A 20705-nucleotide genomic window follows, 5' to 3' on the forward strand; every position below is an offset into this window, starting at 1 on the left:
GTAGGAATTCTTGTAATTCCTGCTTCTGTGGTGGAGCCAGGGTCCCCACGACACCAGTTTCTTCGTCCAAAGGGTCAGGGGAGAAGTGGGTGAGCAGAACTTCTGCACCATGCCATTTTTTTAAATAAATTGACATGGTAGATCTGATGCTGACGCCGTTTGTCATGTTGCTTGACTTTATAGTTAACCGGACCCACCTTTTCAACCACCTCATAAGACCCCTGCCAGGAGGCCATGAATTTACATTCCGGGGTCAGAACAAATACCAATACTTTGTCCCCAGGCTGAAATTCTCGTGCAATAGCTCCACTATTGTAAATCTGCTTTTGTTGGGCCTGGGCTTTTTACATGTTTTCTTTCACAATGGGAACAACAATGTTCATTCTTTCTCTAGTTTGTTCAATATGTTCGATGACAGTCTGTAAAGGTGAAGGTTGATGCTCCCAAGATTCTTTAACCAGACCTAATAGGCCCCGTGGTCTCCGAGCGTATAGTATCTCAAAGGAAGAAAACCCGGTTCAGGCCTGCGGTATTTCTCGAATAGCAAACATTAGATAAGGGAACAGTTGATCCCAATTTTTACTGTCTTTCTGCATGGCCTTCCTCAGCATGCCTTTGAGGGTCTTATTAAAACGCTCCACCAGTCCATCTGTTTGTGGATGATATACTGAGGTTCTGATTTGATGAATATCAAATATGCAGGTGGATGCTGCATATTGGTGGTGGTGAAGGGGAGTCCCCATTACCTGTAAAGCGCTTTGAGTGGAGTGTCCAGAAAAGCGCTATATAAGTGTAAGCAATTATTATTATAATTATTATTATTAATACCCAATAGTTTACTTAAGTCTTACATGACTTTGGACATAAAAGGAGTTCCCTGATCTGTTAAGATCTCCTTAGGGATTCCCACCCTAGAGAAAACTTGTACTAGCTCCCTAGCTATATTTTTGGCGGTGGCTGCTCTCAACGGAATGGCTTCAGGGTACCTTGTGGCGTAGTCCACTATTACCAGTATATACTGATGTCCTTTTGCGGTTTTGATCAGGGGTCCCACCAAATCCATCCCAATCCGTTCAAAAGGAGTTTCAATAATTGGGAGAGGAATCAAAGGATTCCTATAATAAGGTTGTGGGGTAGTTCTCTGACACTCTTGGCATTCCCGACAATATCTCTCGATGGCCTTATTTATTCCTGGCCAAAAGAACCAAGCGAGCAGTCTCTCGGCTGTCTTTTTCACCCCCAGGTGTCCTCCCAGGAGGTGGATATGGGCCAAGTTGAAGAGGTTCCACTGGTAGGCCCGGGGAAATAGGAGTTGTTCCACTTCTTCTTGATTCCTCCTCTGCACCTGATATACTGTAGGAGGTTGTTTTTCACCATGAAATAAGGGTAACTAAGGCCACCATTGTTATTACACAGCTTCCCCTCGATTTTTCCCACATGTCCCCATGCATGTCTCAAATTTCCATCTTCCAACTGGGCCGTCCCGAACCTACCTCGATGCTCTGGTGGCTCCCAGTCCGGTATATCCATATTCAGGAATTTATTTCCTAGTCCGGGGCCTTCTTCCTGTGGGTCTGCTTCTCCACGGGAGTCTACAGTGCTGTTGACAGGACACGGGAGTGGACTTTGCCTAGCTGACTGAACATTACTCCACATTTTGAGAAAGTAGGGACAGTCTCGTCCCAACACCACCGGGTAAGGCAATTGCTCAACCACCCCTACCGTTGATTTATATGTTCCCCTTTCTGTAGAAACGTTAATTTCCACCAACGGATATATCTTTGTGTTCCCGTGAATGCAAGTAATAGGGATCCCCTCCATTCCCCTGATTTCCGTTTCTTCGGGTAGTACTGTAGGGGTCACCAGGGTCACCATACTTCCCAAGTCTAGCAAGGCCTCAACAGGTCCTTCCCCTATCTTAATTTTAGTAACGTGGGGGTCCTCACAGGTCGGGATGCTTGCCGTAAGGTAGTTACACCTTGCTTCATCTCTGGTGTCCACTTGCCTGGGTTCAGGCCGGCTAGGACAATGGCTGGCTACATGCCCCTCTTAATGACAATTAAAGCATCGACAGGTTGCTTTCCATGGCTGTGGCCTCTATTCCGACCTTTCTTGAAGGGATTTCTTAAATTGTGGAAGGCCTTGATAATCACTGTACTTTAATAACTGATACTTCATTTCAGTTTCAGGACTCTTGGGGTTTCTCCTCTCCTCTTTTTGAAATTCCCCATTTTCTTCCATCATCAAGGCCGCAGTGGCATGCTGTCTGTCCACTAAGTCAATTGCCTGATCAAACCTTTGAGATCTAGGGGGCTTGTCCATTTGATATTTCCAGTTATGGAACCGGACTGCTCGTATTGCCATTGTTACCCCTAATCTCTCCAAGATCTCTCTTTTTAGAGTTGCAAAGTTCTCAGCATCCTCTACTTTTAAAAAATAATAGGCCTTTTGGGCTTCTCCAATTAAGTAAGGCACTATTCTCCCTGCCCATTGCTCTCTGGGCCATGCATTTCTAGTTGCAGTTCTTTCAAATGTGGTTAAATAAGCTTCCACATCATCAAGTTCTGTCATCTTTTGGAGCCCAATTGTTCAGCAGTGTAGGTGTCTCTCCCTGTTACTGAAGTATGCCTGATTTTTTCCTCTAATCTTTGTATTTCTTCCCTCACCCATTTTCTGTCCTCTAATCAACAAATTATAGTTTCAGTTTATATCTTATTTGGCTCCTGTTGTGCTTGGATAGCTTCTTCCTGTCCTTTTAAAGCCTGAAACTGGGTGAGGGTGGCTTGGGACAATTGATGTATTAACTGTTCCATTGTTTTGTGTTTTTTTTTTTAAGAGAGATCACACGCAAAACGAAACCCACAAAAAAACCGATTAACTTCCACAATTCTCAGTCCCGAGCAGCGTTGCCCGCATTCTCCACCACTTGTGCTGTCTCCGGGGGGAAAGTTTACATAAATGAGAAAATTACTCACACCACACTTTTCTTTCTTAGTTTTCATGGAGTTTCTTCTGTCGAAATATCTTCCAAATCCACTCCGTAATTCGTTCTCTTAATCCTGATCGTATCCGAGTTCCAAAATCCGTAAAATAACACCAATCCGCGCTGTACCCAATCCACAATCCACAATCCGAAAACCGCAAGCCGTATCCCCTTTCAATAGTCCGATATTATTTAATCCGATCTTTAACACAATCCTCTCTCTCTCTCTTACATTATGAAGAATATTTTCTGGCATGAAGGTTCTAGAGATTTCACCACAGATGTCATTCTTAGCATCAGCAGTCCTTTCTTCTTGATAAAGAGAAATGGTGGCATGCCAACCATGTGATGAAAATGCATCTTGGCAATATTTTATAGCCTGCATCATCTGTTATTCTTTGATCAAACTAGGGAGCTTCTTCCTTTGTTCTAAAGATCCAGGCCCTCCTCTTACAGGACAAATGAATAGTGTCAAAACTTCCATTTTTTTTATAAATGGCCAAAAATACTTCAAATCGACACAACGGGTCTCCAAGGAGAAAACTATTTGAAATGAGCTAACTCATTTTTGGCAGTTGCTGTAGAATTATGTACTTAATTTTTACATTAACTGATGGAAATATTGTATGTATTAAAAATGTCTAACTGCAATGCACCAGCACTAATGTTTTAAACTTCATATTTAGACAAATGGTGATATTTTAACGCTATTATTTGGCTAGCCATTTTTAGACCACAAAACTATCAAAACTGTTAACTCAAAAGCATTTAACAAGTGCTTAAAAATAATAATAAATAAAAATGTCTGATTTTATCAAATCGTTTCAGTACCTACAAGCCTGGATTTTAAAGATTGAATGCATTTTCCTAAGACCTGGAACACATTCATTTTTAGCTAGATTCGGACACATTGGGTAAGTTTTTATTATCCAGAAAATACTGTTCATGACAGAACAAGGTCAATGCTTTTACCTTAGTATTTTGAGTGGAACTCAAATTCTTTTCAGCCTCATTTCAATTCAAAAAGTGTCGGCAAATGATGAGAGTTGCGCGCCCTGGTGTGACTTTAGCTCACATTGCATTTGTGGAGTGACTTGATTGACTCTCCTACGGGACAGATTATCCATGTGCTTCTTTTCTGTTAACATATGTTGTTTTGTTTTTCCCACTAATTTAACATGAGCTACCGCTCTATGCACATACTGTGAAATAAGCACACTTTGTGTGAAATAATCAGGAGTACATCCATTTGTGAAAACAAATCCCTCATACTAAAGAATATGAATTCTGAGAAAAAAACAAGGATTTATTTTTCAGAGTTATTTTTAAAGAATAAGTCTGTCTTCCTCTTCCCATAGACAGAGGACTTCCCTATTCACTCCACTTCCTGTTCAATCACGTTGTCAGATTCTCAAACACAGAGATTCTGACAGTTCAGGTTCTTATTCACATAACCAGCCTTAAGGAAACTGTTAGAGAAAATGCAGAAAGAAAGACAACGACTACCATAATGAAGGCATTTGCTGCATCACAAATCTTTTCTCTAAATAGTTATAAGGCTTGCATGTAAATACATTTCACTGTCTCACTGTCTTTTGGCAAGAATGGGTCAGTAATTTAGACTTCTGCATGCACAAATATTCATGCTAATTTCAGGATAATTTAATGTAATTGGTATTAATCATTCATTTGGAATCAGTATGTCATGATCTTATACTTACATTAACATAGTTTCTTTTACAACATGAGATCCAAGTGCCAGAAAAGCAGTTAGTGTTGATTATGATTAAGATTTAAATCTGACTTTTTTTTGTTTTAAGTCCAAAGAACCTACGGTATAATCATGGCAGTTACTAAAACACAAAGCTTTAAACACAACACAAACATGACCCGTGGTGCCTTTTTAAGATATCTGCGCTTGAGAAAGTTTAATGGCTATCATCCCATTCAAGAATTAAAGAACACTTAAAATATAAAGGTGTGTCAGGGTCAATGTATACTGCAACCATTTAAAAACTAGAAGAGAAACCCTGAAGCTGTTCTTTGCTTATCATGTGCGTGAGCCCACTTGTCATTAACCCCAATGGCAGTTCAAATAAACTTTGGCCTCAGAGACAGAGGTATGTAGCTGTACCTATGTGATAACCTACATGTTAAGTAGTACCTCAATGAAATGCAAATCAGTTAAACTATCCTCAAATTGTAGGGTCCCTGCTAAATTCAAGACAGATTGTTGTCCAATCCAGGCACCTAAAAAAAGTGATTGATTTTTTTCTCATGTAAGACTGGAAGGCTGCAGGTTTAAGACCTATGAAATCCCAAGGAAAAGCCTGATCAAAGCATAAAATTGCATCTGCAAATATTGGTGAAAGATTTTTACACTGGAAATGTACTGTACATCTAGTGCTTGAATTGCTGAACAACACTGGAGATCTGGAATGTATGTCCACATAATAACTGGTGGACAATGTTGCCATGCAGTGTATAGTATTTGTTTGAGGTAGTCTTCAGCTTTTCTTTTGATCCCTTCAATAAGTTTTGCAGGCAAGCAGTTGATTGAATATGACAATTGTTTCCTCCATGACTTTACCTTGGTAGATATGAGAAGCACCCTAATAAAGAATCCAGCAGTGAAAAATAATTCTTTAAATTTTCTTAGGATGATTCCTCTTTGCCCATAGTTCCTAGATTTTGAATGATTTAAAAAGGTCCCTTCACACTATTCCTGCAGGATTTGTGTGATTTTGGGAATCAGGATAGATGCTGTTAAGAGACAAGTGCTGAAAACCTGACCGGTTTCGAAGGGTTGCCAAACCTCAATGAGAACATGCCTCTCTTACCTTCACAGCCACCAGCATCTTATTCTTTGTAGGGCTGAGATTATAGCACTCGGCCAAGAAAACCTTCCCAAAGGCCCCTTCTCCCAGCTCCCTCTTCAGAAGAATGTCCTTGCGCTTTATATGCTGCACGTCTGAAAGCAGAGAAACAGAAACTCCAAATAAATCAGGAATAGAAATGTGTTTGTACTAGTTGTCTATGTGGCTGAAATCAAGACTTCTTGAGAAATTAACAACTGCTGACTGACCTCTACCCTTTCACAACCAAATACTAAATGGAGATGTACTGGCAAAGTCTAGCATGCGGTGTGCCACATTACTTTTGAGGACTAAAGCATGTAGACTCGTTTTCAGTGTGTAGCCTCACCAGAGGTACAGTGTGATTGTTGGTATATGTACCTCTGGTATATGCATCACGGTGTTTTTTAGGCATATTTCTTAAGTATTTATTAAAACACCTGAAGGAAGCACAGTTCAGCCTGGAAGAAGGTACTGTGCCCTTGGAACACTGCATTGACTGGGAGCAGGAACGGTGTATTTATGGCGCAAGAGAAAGATATCTCGTGTCTTTCAGCTATTAGACAATAGCCTAACACATTCTGTCCACAAACTTATTTAGGTTAATTTGTTTATTTTTTGGGGGAGGGGGGATTTCCCAAAATCTGGACATTTTTTAAATATATCTTTTGTTGACGTTCTCCCAGTTGAATTAAATTCTAAAAAAAAAATAGGTTATGTGCTGAAGTTTATTTTGAAAGGTGTAAATGGCTGAGTTTCTTAATTTCTTTGCTGTGTACAACCAAGTTTGCCCTCAGACCTCAGAATCTGCACTAAATCAAAAGGCTCTATGAATATAATGAAAAATCCATGCAAATGCAAACCAACTAAGCCAATTCTTTATGTAGATTATGTAGAATGACACAGAACCACAACAATGACAGCGTTTTTATATATTTCTTACTATGCAATTTCTGAAATATTTTGACAGTGAATAAAAACAATCTTAAAGAAAATAGAAGGTTAAAAAAACACTACACAGTTTCACTCTTTTGGAATGAAGCCTGTTATCAGAAAAAATGATTATTAACATTGGGTTTTACTGAAGTCTTCATATTACAGTACCTCACTGGGGAAGCTGATCTCTGCTGCCTTTGTTCCCAGTTCTTTGACATATTCAAGGACAGACTCCCACCGTGTTTTGGAAATATACTCAAAAAGAACAGCATAACATGCATTCGGTGCAGCAGTCACACAGAAGATGGAGTAAATTAAATATGACCTCCACTTATGTCCAGAAGCCAATAGTTCTTAATTGTGTCATTGCAAAGTACTGTATATGAAATCTGATAAACTGAAAAGGGGTGCTCTGGTGTCAGACTTATTTCCAAACTGCTGTAATAATATATAAATAAGAATGGCAGTTCTTGGTCATTGAATGTTTAAAATATCAACTTTAGAAAACAAGCACTGACTTTGCCAAGACAACAACATAATATAGCTTTTTTTAATATACAGTACTGTAGCTCATCAACAAGTCATTCACCTCAGTTAATTGAATCTATCCCAGAGAATAAGCAGCTAAACTAGTCAATAATCTCTATATTTTCCACCTGTTTAAAATTCCTGAAACCAATCTGCTGGTAAGTTGTCGGTTCCATATGGTGAGCCACTGTGACATCTGGTATTTACTCAACATTCGGAATATTGCCTAGGGTAAAGTGTTGTCCAACATAAACACTGAACTGAATCACAAATATTGGGAATCGAACTGCGGCATTCCTGATTCTCCTCTAGGACTAAGGAGAAAGCAAATATTGATCTAAGGGGGATGCAACAACTATTTAGTTTTCAATTGTGAATTGTTGCCAAAACCTTAAAAAGTTCTGAGAATCCCCCTCACACAAGAACTTCAATTACTCTGAAATCTGCAGGCAGCAGCAATGCCGCATGTTGTTACAACTGCGCAGGTAACATGCCTCTCATTTTCTTTTCAGTGTGGTATGTATCCCTGAGGTTCAGTACTGTATCAGTATGTGATACAGTAGCTCCCAGTGCTACACAAATGACCTAGTAACTATCCAGGCTCCTGGCAAGAGTATGTGCTTCCAAACACATCACTTTGGCTCCATGTGCCTCTATGTGCTTGAAACAAAAGTTCCAGCACAGCCAGGCTTGACAAGGAGTTTTCTTTAGCTCTTCTCTGAGTAATGTTGGATACTCACACTTCTGCTGTCAAGTGAACTCAAGTCAAGCTACAAAAAGAAAAGGTACTGTATAGTTACACTTTTTAAACAGCTGAAACAGCATGTACTGTAAACACTACCATCTTGGGAACCTTGCTACATACTCTTGAAAACTGGAAATTTCATCAATACATTCCAGACCATCCAGCTTCTGTAGTGTATAAAAAACTAACAAGGAAATACATGGGATTTTATTCTGAGAGGAAAAAAAATAAGTGTTAAGAGAGTGAGTTGCATTACTAGTCAAAACACAGACTATATTTTTCCAGCTAATTAAATGTTATTTATTTAATCAGGAACCAAACAAGGCAAATCCATTTTTTCTCTCTATCTTGCAGAATGAGCGATGGGTTTACAATTACCAGGCTGTGGGCATGCTTGAAGGTATGCAGTCTCCCTTCACAGAGCAATTAAGAAAATTATAGATTGAGCTGGCTAATTGTCTAATTATAGCGACAGTTACTAGTCCGTTCACTTCCTTTTTGCAAAAAAGTGAAAATTAATTCTACACCTATGTAACTGCAATAGCCTTTTTCTCACTTTCAGTCCACCTACAGCTGGCAACAAACAACACAAACCTTATTCTCATTGCAATAACATGCTCTATTTTTTATTGACTTTTTCTATAGGATTCCAGGAAAATGCCTGTGGAAATTCTAATATAAATAAATAGGATAAATTATTATTTTCCCTCAGGGAAGACAAACACATACAGAATATTTTTATTATGTATGTTAAGTATGTTATGTTGCTTTCACAAGTTTACAGCTTTATGATGCAGTATACTCCCTATAGTATAGTCTATGTATTGTTTTACTGCAAAAGATATTCAGACACTAAGTTGTACACTTAAGCCATTTTACTTCTTTGTCCTTATCTGTCAGCTACAGTACATTAAGTTCTGGTTTTTAAAGTATTGCCAGGCATTTACTGTATAACATAATATAACAAAGATTCAGGACACACACAGCAAATGACAGACATTGGGACTAGACAGGGTAATACCAAATATATAACATCATACTGAGCTTTGTCAAAGTTAGCTGACCTTTTCAACCAATTGTATTATGAGCACATGTGATGACTGCAGCTCTGCTCTGTCCCTGCTGGGATTTGATCATAGACACATCTCCATATCCTAGACAAAGGGAAACTCCACAATGTCAAAAGTCCAGATCTTCTGCCACTGGAGAATTCTACCATCACTTCTGGAATATGCACAGTGTCACTGAGCCCTGAACACACGGTGGTGAGGATCACTGAATTTTGGTGGAACCACAGGAGACATGCACCCAGGACAGTACACCAGGATAGTCAGATTTTTAATTTCTTTGTAACGGGATTTTGCAGTGCATTTTTTATTTTGTTCATGAGAAGGTTCATATTTTTTATCTTTATTTATGAGGAGATTGAATCCCACCTTTGGGGGGGGGGGGGGGGTTAATTTAGAGGCATTCAGTCATAATCTCACAGATGGGAGCTTTGCACCATTGGCTCCTCAGCCAAGCACAGACACCACATACATAATACATGACAACACAATTGTCTTTTTTGATTTAAGCCAGTTCTCTCTGTGGCACCATGAGGGACAAAGATGTCCCAAAGAAACAAGTGAATATGGTGAAATTACAGCTCCTAACTATGCCTCTTGTTCACATGCCTGCAATAAAGACAGATTAAACAGGAAGACAATACAACTCTTTTTCTGCTTCATGCAGAACAGCCCTGGGCACGGGTGAGACTAAACTACCCACATAAAATGAGGTAACTATCTTGCAGAGTCTTAAGAGTTTGCACTTTTACTTCAAAGCTTTCCCTAAATGTAGTTTCTTTGATCCTCACTCTTTGACAGGCAAACAGCAGATACTGTATCTTTTTTTCACTCCGCTCCATTCCTGACCCTATTTATCCTGCCTGGGAGGCATGAATGGCATCACACAGGCCACCCCAATGCTGGCACTTTGAAAACACAGAGACACAGGATGTTTGTGGCACCTCATTGCTTTTACCCCCATTTTAATGAAAATCACAATTACAACAAATACAAGAAACCAAAGGCTCTATTCCAGGAGCCATCTGTGCTTAATTCACCTGGGGCCAGAGTCACCTTTTCTCACAGACTCATCTTTATTTCATTTTCATGCCAAGGGCTTGAATGAATCTTGAACAGGACCAATGATAAATAATAGATGGAAAACTCTCAGATCAGAATATTTCAGGTGCTGTGAGAGTACGGGCACAGAGCACAGGGGTAGTATGTGTCAGACAGCAAATGTGTAGAGCAGGATAAATCTGCTGATGTTCCAGATGGAAGAGGTGTGTTTATGTATTTTGCACACAGAGGAAAACCTCCTATGTTTCTTTAGGATGTTTTAAAACATGCCTTGCAGCATTGGAGCCCTGGGTTCAATTCCTGGGATGCAACCTGCATGGCGTTTGTATGTTCTTCCTGTATTTAAGTGGCTTTCCCCCAATTGCTCCTGTTTCCTCTCACAGTCCAATGACTTAACGGTACAGTAGGTTAACTGGCCTCAGGAGAAACTGGTCACGGTGTGAGTGTATGCGTGTTTGTATCTGTGTCTGTGTGTGACCTGATTTCCACTGAAAATAAGTAGCTCTGCACATTCAGAACTTGAAGATATTGGTAACATGTTCTGGCATTGGCCATTGGAAGTACAAATCATTTTACAAACATCTGTGCGTGATATACAAATTGCAACGGTTAGGGAAATGTGTTTCTTAAACATATCATTGTAACTTCTAGACAGATATATTGATTTTTTTCCTCACATAATTTCACTTAAAAAGAAGCAGGAGATACTCAGATCTATAGACTTACTGCACAGTGGTTTCAAAGATTTAGAAGAGAAGCAGAAATAAATAACAACCTGAAAGTCCTGGGAAGGAATCACAACAATACTTTTCTCACAGGTATCTTATATGTATAAAGTGCAATATCCTCTATCTATCTCCCATGAGACCAACCATCCTGCACAAGATGCAAAAAAACATATTTTCTGTGTCAAAAAAGTTAATGAAAAGTTGCAGCTAAGAGATGTCTTGTGTTCATAATTCAGCTAATGGAGGCAATGGAAAATTCTAAGGTTCACTATTGATACTCTGAATGTCAAAAACATGGTAATCCTGTAATAGGCTAGGGATGTAGACTGCACCAGAAAGTAATGGAACTATACTACAGCAACACAATATGGCAATCACAATGCCCTAAATAAAGAATAGGGTTTAAATGGAGAGCACTGATGTGTAAAAAAGGCTTTCACTTTTTTTGAAAAGCTTGAGAGGGCGCAGTATGTTTGGGGGACAGAAACTCTGATGCAGGAAACACCACACATCATTGGGTGAACCTAACCAAGCCACACCTGCTCACAAGTGCAGTGTGCCCAGCATATAACTGAGTAACAGAGCAGGAAATCTCCACATGGGTCAATCAAAACCACAGATCCACCTGCCAATAGCAAATTGTTGCCCAGCATTTCTGTTATTACAACACAGCAGGCTCATTGTGGCAAATTGTACTCAAAACATCAGCTCTGCCTTCAGGATTTGTGGGTTTGAATCCTCATGGAGTCATACCTAACACATAACAGATCAGATTTACTGCCATCTTGTATGCCAACTACATGTAAAGCTGGTTTATTTTCCAGCAACAATCCCTTGACTGAATACCCACTGAACACCCTTCACTCATTGCCTGATTACAGATCACCTCATCATTGTTGTCAGGCATTGCCAAAGTACAGAAGTACTTTACAGAAGCAGACACACAGCACAGTAGTTCCAAGGCATGATGAGTAGAAATGAGGGAAAGTGCATCAATTAGTCTTTACTTATACTCTTTTGCTTTTAAGTAGGAGAATGCAATGTCTAAAGCAAACAGTATTTATATGAGAAAAATCCATATAAATTAATGCAATTTACTAATGAAATGAAAACTGTTTTTTCCAAGTTATAAAAATAATTAATACTGCAGTTTTAGGGGTTATAAATGTGGATGAACTCTGATGTTTCTTTTGTAAATTTGCTGCCAAGGATACACAAGTTGTCACAAGGCAAAAGGATTTTTAATCTTTATATGACAGAAGTGTACATTCAGTTGCTATTTTAAATTATGATGTAAAAATCTGAGATAAATATCTTTGCGATTATCAAAAACATTTGCAAGTTCACTTTTGAAGAATTGGGTTATCAGGTGGGATAGATATTAGTACCAGATATTAGTGTCAATAGACATTCAGTGTAATTAATTTCCTTTTATTGTACTTTGTCACTTTTTAAAATGCACATAGTGTTAGAATATCTGTGAAATAATTACATGCAAAGACATTGTTAGAGAGCTGCAGGCTTGTATACCTGAACTTTCATGTGCTTTAAGAGTAAAGTATTTGAAAAGTACATGCTTTAGGAGATCAATGAATGTTCAAGCTTTTTTTGTGGAGGTTTATAATCAGGTCTATTAATACAGTTCAGAAGGTTCTTTGCCATCAGCTTGGTCTACTTTTTCTTACACAAAGACTGTTCACTATAACATGTTGCACATACCTTCTCCAGAAGTGCCAAATGACAACATTCAATGAAAGCACATTTATTTTTGCAGAGAAAGATTCAAATGCTATACTGTATGTCATAGTATACACTAGTATACTGTATATAAAAATATCAGTGTCATTCCACAGAACACTTTCAATGTGCTTTCACTGGCTTTTTTTGTATATTTATCTGTGGTTACATACATTTGACAGAATGATGTCCATTACTTTTTTATTAATTCCAGGATTCATTTCTCTTTTGCTTAAAACATACAAAGTGTATTCTGTTAATGAAGCAATCTTTAATATTGTAACTTTGCAGCCTGAATCTAGGTAAGCTGGTTTGTACAGTAAGTAGGTACTGTAAAACCAAACTGACAGAGTCCAGGAATCGAAGAGTATGTACTCTATCTTTGAGGTCTCAGTATGTCCCATTCTAGCACATGAAGGTTGTAGCTGTAAACCAAATAACCCATAATGCCAAAACTGAGGGATAAAAGGAGACTAATGATTGGCAATTGCAAACAGAACAGGCAATGTGGAGCAAATTCACTGCTCAGTGGAAGTTACTTTTGGTACTTTTCAAGAGGATTTGTGATTCGAAATTGAATGACCTCTGGAGCAAGTGTTCAGATGATTGATTCGAACAATACAGCTGAAGCTGACTCAGTGTCGAGCCATGGCCACCTCACTATTAAGTACTATAACTGTTTACCTCCTTGATATGTCTCTTGAGATTGAACTGTTTGCTTCCCCCTTAGCTTTCAAATACAGCAAGCCTGCATTCATTTTCCACACTCAAATCTGACACAAAGCACAGCTTCCCTGTAGCAGTGAAACAGACGAATTAGACGAATTTAGAATTACTGTCACAATACCACAGAAGATTTTACGCTGTTATGACATTTAAGAGGTAGAAGGTGTTCAACAACAGAGAAAGCTTGAAATGTCTGTTTGCTCTGCCTTTCCCTCTGCTACAGAACCTTCTTTATTGAAACCTTTCTGCTATGAGAATAAGAAAGCCACAGTCTGTCAGCAGGAACACTGGGAGAAGGGCTAAGCCTTGAGGGGATACTCGGTGGTCATGTCTTGACCTGCTTCCTAGAAGTGAAAACTATACTGATATGATCCCCCCAAAAAACACAAGAAAACGAACCAGACAGAGGACCGTGAATGACAACATGTACCAGAGCCCAGAAAAATTTTGCACAGGCTCTGCTGTTGGTGGATATGGGCCAAAGCTAAGTCATTTTAATGGTACTTTTGTTGTTAAGTGCTTCCTCAGCAGATACCCTACTCCAAGACCCTCTGTGTCTGCAAGAGTTTCAAAGCCAGGATCCATTTCTGATTGCATGCCAAAGTGAGACGAATACGTCCACATCTTCTTTCCCTACCTGTCTTGTCTCACTACATTTGCACTTTTCAAAGTCAACAATTATCCCTTTGGTTATTTAGTAGACAATGAAATGAATGAAATGATGCATTCCATAAAGCCTCTTCTCTCATATTCTTTAAATGTGTAATAACGTCTAATGGCATTTTACTTATTTATAGAGCATGTTTTGTGCATTTCCTTTAATCCACCAGCTGTGGAACCATGGAGTGTCACAAGAGACTGCTGGGCTTTGCTCCCCTAACATTCCTACTGCAAATAAATTTTTCTACAATTAACTTTCTTTTGTTTTGCTACAGATACAGACAAATGAGACAACCAGTTGTCATTAAAGTCCTTGCCATGAGTTTCCCTATTTCTGTGTAAGAGAAAGGATTCTGAGCATTGACTAGACTAGGAAAGCTCAGGACACTGAAGTATCATGGCAGGTTTCTCAGCTTCTTGTATGAAAACAGTGCTTCTCAATTCTGGTCCTGTAGTACCTCTGTGAATGCTGGTTTTGGATCTATCTTAATGGCAGGCTATTTTATTTCAGTTTTTTGACGCCTCATGTTAACCGCTTTCAGCTCTTAAAAAAGCAAAATGAGATTTGTAATTGGTATGAACCATGTGATAATAAGTGTGTTTCTGTACTGCCCTCATTCAGCTATGCTGGCTGATATATACTGTAACCGATTGGACTTGAAGAAGGAAAAACACAGACTTGCTGATACAGTGTCAGCCTGAACTGTGTCTCTTCATCATCAACTGCTTACCTATTAAGAACAGACACAGTGGTGCACCAGGACCCGGTTTGAGAATCACTGTTCTAAAGCATGACAGACAGAGATACACCAGTATGTCAAAGCCTAAGGAAAAATAAATAAATGTAATAAAATACAGTAATAAAAATGTGTTCTCTGATAAAATGATGGACATATAGCTAAAAGGTTAAGACAACTGTGACATCTTTAGAAAAAATAATCATCAGGAAAGTAACTTACTGTACATCTAAAGTAAAAGAAAAGAAGTTAGGTCTGGTATAAAACTTTAAGAAAGCTTTGAATCAAGAGTTAGAGTCTGATGTGATATCTTACAGGTGAGAGAAAATCTGACAATATGCATTGCACTGTGGTTAACTGCTATTAATAATACTGCTAGAATATTCTACTGTACTTCATGTCTCTGGTCAAACTGTGGACACATCACTGCCAAACAAAAAGCAAGAAGGAGCTCTGTTGTGTTCAGGCTCACAGGAACATGTTACATCACCTCACACTGTGCAAAGACAAGCAAGGCAGCTCAATTGAGTGCTTTTTTTTCTCCAGCTGGTAATGTTAAACTTTCACAACAAATCATGCTTTTGCTCTTTTCTCTGCAAGTAATTAGTGAATATAAGTCTTTGTTTCAACAATATATACAGTAGATTTGTGCTATGTCTTGTGCTATCCTGACAGTGCAATGTGCACTCTTTTCAGTTTCTGCATTTAGACAGGGGCTTCTTTTTATCTTGTTAAATAGTGAGAAAAAGTGAATAGAGGTCTTTGTTGTTGCTGTTACTGTTGTTCTATCTGACACAGCTTTTAAATCTGAAGCTTTGTTTCTCTCATGTCACACTCGTGTTGCAAAAACAGATCCTGAGATGTCACCTTCTTCGGGATTTCATAAGAAATACCAACACACAGTGAGACACTGTGAATATCCCAAAATAACATAAAAAGAAGCTGTTAAAATGAACAGCTCAATTTATAACTGTTAGCAATATTATGAAATAGGTGCTCAAAGAAAAAATGATGTACAGATCAAAAGGTGTTTTTTGATTAGGCCATGAAAAATTAGGTTTCATGGTTTTGATTTATTTTTGTCTTCGTGGATTTTACACAGATGAACAAAAGTGTGATGTGACACAGCTTCAACTGGTAACATTTCAAGGCTTCTATCAACCTACTGTTTGAATGATGAATCTGAATGTGTTAATTCATCATAAAACTGTATTAATGCATGTTGGCCTCAAAACTATTTATTATTACAAATTAATCTGAGCCACTGACATGCACCTACACTTTAACTTTTAGGTGAAAGGCTTAATGGACTGCACAGAAAGGGTTAAGAGGGAAGAGATTTAATTTTGATATATGGGCTCCCCGGGCTCCAGTATCGTAACGATCATTTAAGAAGACATTTTTAATATGTGCCTTGTGATGATTAATTAGGATTAGTAATAGGATTTTAATCAGGTAGTAATACGCTTTGTAACAAGCGTTACTGATAAAGGAGTGCAGCAGCATTTGTACACTGGGAGCAAAAGAGAGCCATGGAAAGAAGGACAAGGTCAGCTAGCAAGGTGTAACGTCCGTGTAATGACCGTGTAATGACCGCTACAGAGGGCAGTGTAATTAGAATGTCCCTTTTCATATGATAAAAGGAGTTCGGATTTGATAGACACATTCCGGAAGCAGCTGATCATCTCGGCAGCACATGGAAAGAAAGAAAAGGTCAACTGCATGCTTGAAAATATAGTGAAAAGTGTAGAATCAATGGTACAGACTACAGTTTTGAAAGCAGGATGGCAAATATACTGTAGTGTTGCAAAAGGACAGTAACTCAGAGCATTCTTCTGAGCTGAGCACAACGCAGAGCATACAGTACTTTGGAGCAGAGTACAACTCAGACACGAGTGTACTTGCAAACTGGGAACAACCCTGGGAACAGCACAAATTGTAATGCTTTATTGTTCTAGACCCCTATAGCCAATTTCCGCCTAGAATTTTCTCCCCTTATATATTTCATTACAGTATATCTCTGCAGCAGACCATAGGAGAAGCCTGGTTCAGGTCTTAAATTGAAGCTAACCTCATTGGCTTGAGTGTGAAAAGTGAAATTTCTCTTATCTCTTAATGTGTCCACTCAGCAGACAAACATAAAAAAACAGCAGGTGAAAATTATTTTTTGTCTTCAGAGGTCGCATTTTCTATTTTCAGGCATGTGATTAGGCTCAGAATGCTTGTAGGCCTTGTCCTTGGTGCTTACTAGGTTGGATAAAAACTTAGGACAAATTGATCAATTTGAAAAAATTCTGCATCATTTTTTGTGAAGACTGGTGACTGCTCTTTAAGGTTCCATCTGATACCATTGCTCACTTTATTGTTTCTTCAAACATTCTATACCATGGAATGAAGGATTTATTTTTTAATTCATAATTGTCTTTTGAGCTCACTTTCTCTGCACTGGGAAAATGTCACACTCATCTTCCCTTAACACAGTGATTCTTCCACAGTGTCCAGAGGCACGTGTTGTGAAGCAGGCTGTACAGCTCCTTTAGTATGGCTCTGAAACTGTGACAGGGCTTTGATAACACTATCTCCTGACAATTTAACATCTCCACTTCCAACATTATTATTATCATTATTCAACTTTTGTTTGTACTTATGGGCCAGGCAGAGAGGGGGGTGGGCTGTGACCTTCTATCAGAGACATGTAGAGCTGCTGCATACAGCAGTGCCTGCTGCTAAATTTCTCATTTATATTCACTTATTCTCTCATTAAGTGGTCTGTTGGTCCCATCCCTGTCCCATCTCCACCCTCAACACAAACTATTATCCATGCACCTGCTGTCTCAAAAACAAGGATGTGTTGCCTTAACCTTCAGCTCCTCGTCACGTAAGAAGCCCTGAACTCTGCATCCTATTTACAGAGACGGTTTTCTCTGAAGCCTGAGGATTAAAAGGCAATATCCAGTGGTTCAGTGTCATTCATTTTCTCTTCACCTCTTCAAGTCATTTAAACCCCTCAGGAAGGAGGACAGGGGACATCACTGCTTTCCTTGGCAGTGCAATCTGTGCAGGCTGGGATGCCATCAGGGTTGTCAAGGAAACCGTTGCAACTCTCATTGCACAGCAATTTCATCCCTTTCTGGTTTTGTAAGCTTTAGGTGTCTAATTTTGCCATTATGAGGTAGCACCCACTTCTATATTTTACCCTATTTTGAGTAAATTTGCATTGACTGGTGCATGACTGTGACAGAATTCCACATTTCGTAAAAACAGAAATCGAGCAATCTGTTGTACAGTATATAGGGCATCTTGTACAATACAGTATGTCTCCCTTGTTGTAGGTGTCTAATATGTTAACATTTCCTCTAAGAAGATGTACTTTTCAATTCTAGATTGGTCTTGTCTACATATCTTTCCATCACCCTTCCTTATCCTATCACTAGTGCTCTGTTTCTAACAGCTACCTCTGTCACATACTGTACTGCTGACCAGGGGTGATATCCTGTTGCTCCCCTCTGTTATAGTGGAACCATACAAGTAGACCTACACAATATCACACCCCTAATTGATACCTCTGAATTGTTCAATCAATCTTGCTTAATTTCTTCCTACACTTTATCATCACCAACACTACAGTTATTGAGCACAACCAAGTTTTGCTGAATTCTATACACTTCTGTATGCTTACTGCATAGGTAATTGCATCGCCTTACTTATTTTTTTCTGGGTCTAACCCATTGCATTATGATCCTGTAATGTTAGAAAAGTGTGTCTGGATTCAGGAAATCATAACAGAGTAGTTTGGAAATAACCTTTATCATGAAAGGCCTTTGGACTAGCAGAAAGACACCACTATTTTCTCAGAGATCATCTTTAAAACATAGGTCAATTCTATGTGAATTTATATTGACACACCCAATAACAGCATGAGAATTCTCCTTTAAAATAACTAAACACTGCAACAAGGACATGTACTGTACTACATCTATATATATATATTAAACGTCAGCAGGGAAACAATGTCTTCAAATCCCGGAGAAGCAGAACTGCTCTCGTCCAGTTGTCATACATCTCTCATTGTATAAATAAAGGAAAGCTTCCACGTTAAAAGGAATAGAGAAAAGATGAAACAATGTTTTCAGGTTCACACTTGAAGATGACACACCTGTTCCTTAGCAGCCTACACATGGTGACATGGCTGCCTACTGTACTTGAACTAGTGTAAATAAAGGGCCACAACTGTCAGAGTCACTCAACAGGTGTATTGCCTGCTCTTAACATCAAGTAACTAGGTCTCGTTAGTATTGCACATACTGTATTGGACTATGAAATATTTTACCATTAATAAAAAGTTTTTATAAAGCTTCTTATGTATTCCAGTAAGTGGTAGAGAGAGTGATTCTGTCTTTATTAACCCCAGGGAGCATATTTTTACAGCAGCAGACAATATAAAGAAAACAGACAAATATTACATATGTACAAAATAATCATCCGTTAAGCAAGGTCACAGCCACAGGTATAAATGAAAACTTAAACCTGTTTTTTTATATTTGGAAATCTGTATCTGCATTCTGTAAGGAGTATTTAGAATTCATTAAACAAAGGGAGTGAAGAGTCCTGGAGAATGGAACATGTCTTACTCTCGTAACTGATAGGCGTGGGGCAGGGCCAGAAGATTAGCGCTGATGACTTTCTGACATAGACTTGGTCTGACAAGACTCCCCAGTTTGCTCTTACTCCTCGGATCCTGATTCCCTCACCAGTAGATCAGGGTAAAAGTTAAAGTAGATTCAATAAAACATGATTAACAATAAATTATTAACCTTAAAATGCTTAAGCTTCCATAAGAAAAAAATAGAATTGTTGCTCTTTTTTAAATAGAAAGTGTTTGCCTCAAAATTAAACTATCAATCCCAAACAGTGCCCCATATACAGTACTTACAGTATTTTTATCTACTGTACCATCTTCACTGATGATCATCTCCACTGGCAGTGCATTTGGAACTGAGCAGGCATTGCTTCACCCAGCACGCTGTGGGATTCTGGACAAGCTTCCCAGCCACGTTGTTCAAGCTAGTTTCTCTCAGCAAATGACTGGATTATATTTTTGGATCAATTAGCTACTAACAAATAGTCCAGATGGGCCAAATGGCCTCCTCTGGTCTGTAACTGTTCTTATGAGATGTTGTTTCACTATGCAGGCTAAGTTATAGAGAAAAAAAGGTTCTGCAAAATGAAGAATAATCGCTTTTTTCCAGGGAAAGAAACATTTATCAGACTGCTTAATGGAATGTTTTCTCTATGTGATTCATACATCCCTTGAGATAACAACACTTTGACAATAATTCCTTGACATTATCTTCAGACAATACATCCTTCAATATCAAAGGGTTCCAGTTTTTGACCAAAGTTTAGAATCGAGCTCTATTCAGACTGTTCTAGCATTGCTCAGCTCTGCCTGATGTCTCTGTTGCTTTTCCAAATATCACTTTAGAAAGTTTTTAATTAAAATAGGAATGTGGACAAAGAGAGGTCTCTGCTGGCTGTCAGAATTTCATTGTTCCAGCTATTAATGCACTTTTTACAAAAAGACTACATTTTAGAGAAAAAAAATCAAAACTACTAATTCGGGCTAGCAGATTGTGACAAATTTTTAATTAAAACAGCAAGCTGAGTGATTAAACAAAAAGCTCGCTTGAAGACATAATAGAGTTAGCGAGATATGGATCTGTCATTAGGCCAGGGAACTGTTCTTTGTAATTCTCCTTTATCACTCTAATAAGAGCTCATTTCCCATGAATTTTGCGCTTTGTTGGTAAGGAAAAAAAAAACAGTTGATTGCAAAGCATGTTTTATTATCACACTTTTTGTTATTGACAAGACTCTGCAGCAGTCCAGTGTTTATGACCTACACCTGACTGAAATGAGAGGGTGTGTTCTAACCATGGAG

At 38.6% G+C, this 20705-nt stretch overlaps 1 protein-coding gene across 1 annotated transcript in view; it reads right to left on the reverse strand.

Moving 5' to 3' along the window:
* The window catches only part of LOC148659328 (NT-3 growth factor receptor-like), a 259803-nt gene that overhangs the window by 31594 nt on the left and 207504 nt on the right, over positions 1-20705 (reverse strand). Inside the window, exon 13 of the mRNA XM_088641439.1 lies at positions 5824-5954. Coding sequence (XP_088497565.1) covers positions 5824-5954 — 131 coding nt within the window. The remainder of the gene's footprint in view (positions 1-5823; positions 5955-20705) is intronic.

The sequence above is a fragment of the Lepisosteus platostomus genome, chromosome 7 (genome assembly GCF_059453375.1).
Source record: "Lepisosteus platostomus isolate fLepPlt1 chromosome 7, fLepPlt1.hap1, whole genome shotgun sequence".
Taxonomy (NCBI): domain Eukaryota; kingdom Metazoa; phylum Chordata; class Actinopteri; order Semionotiformes; family Lepisosteidae; genus Lepisosteus; species Lepisosteus platostomus.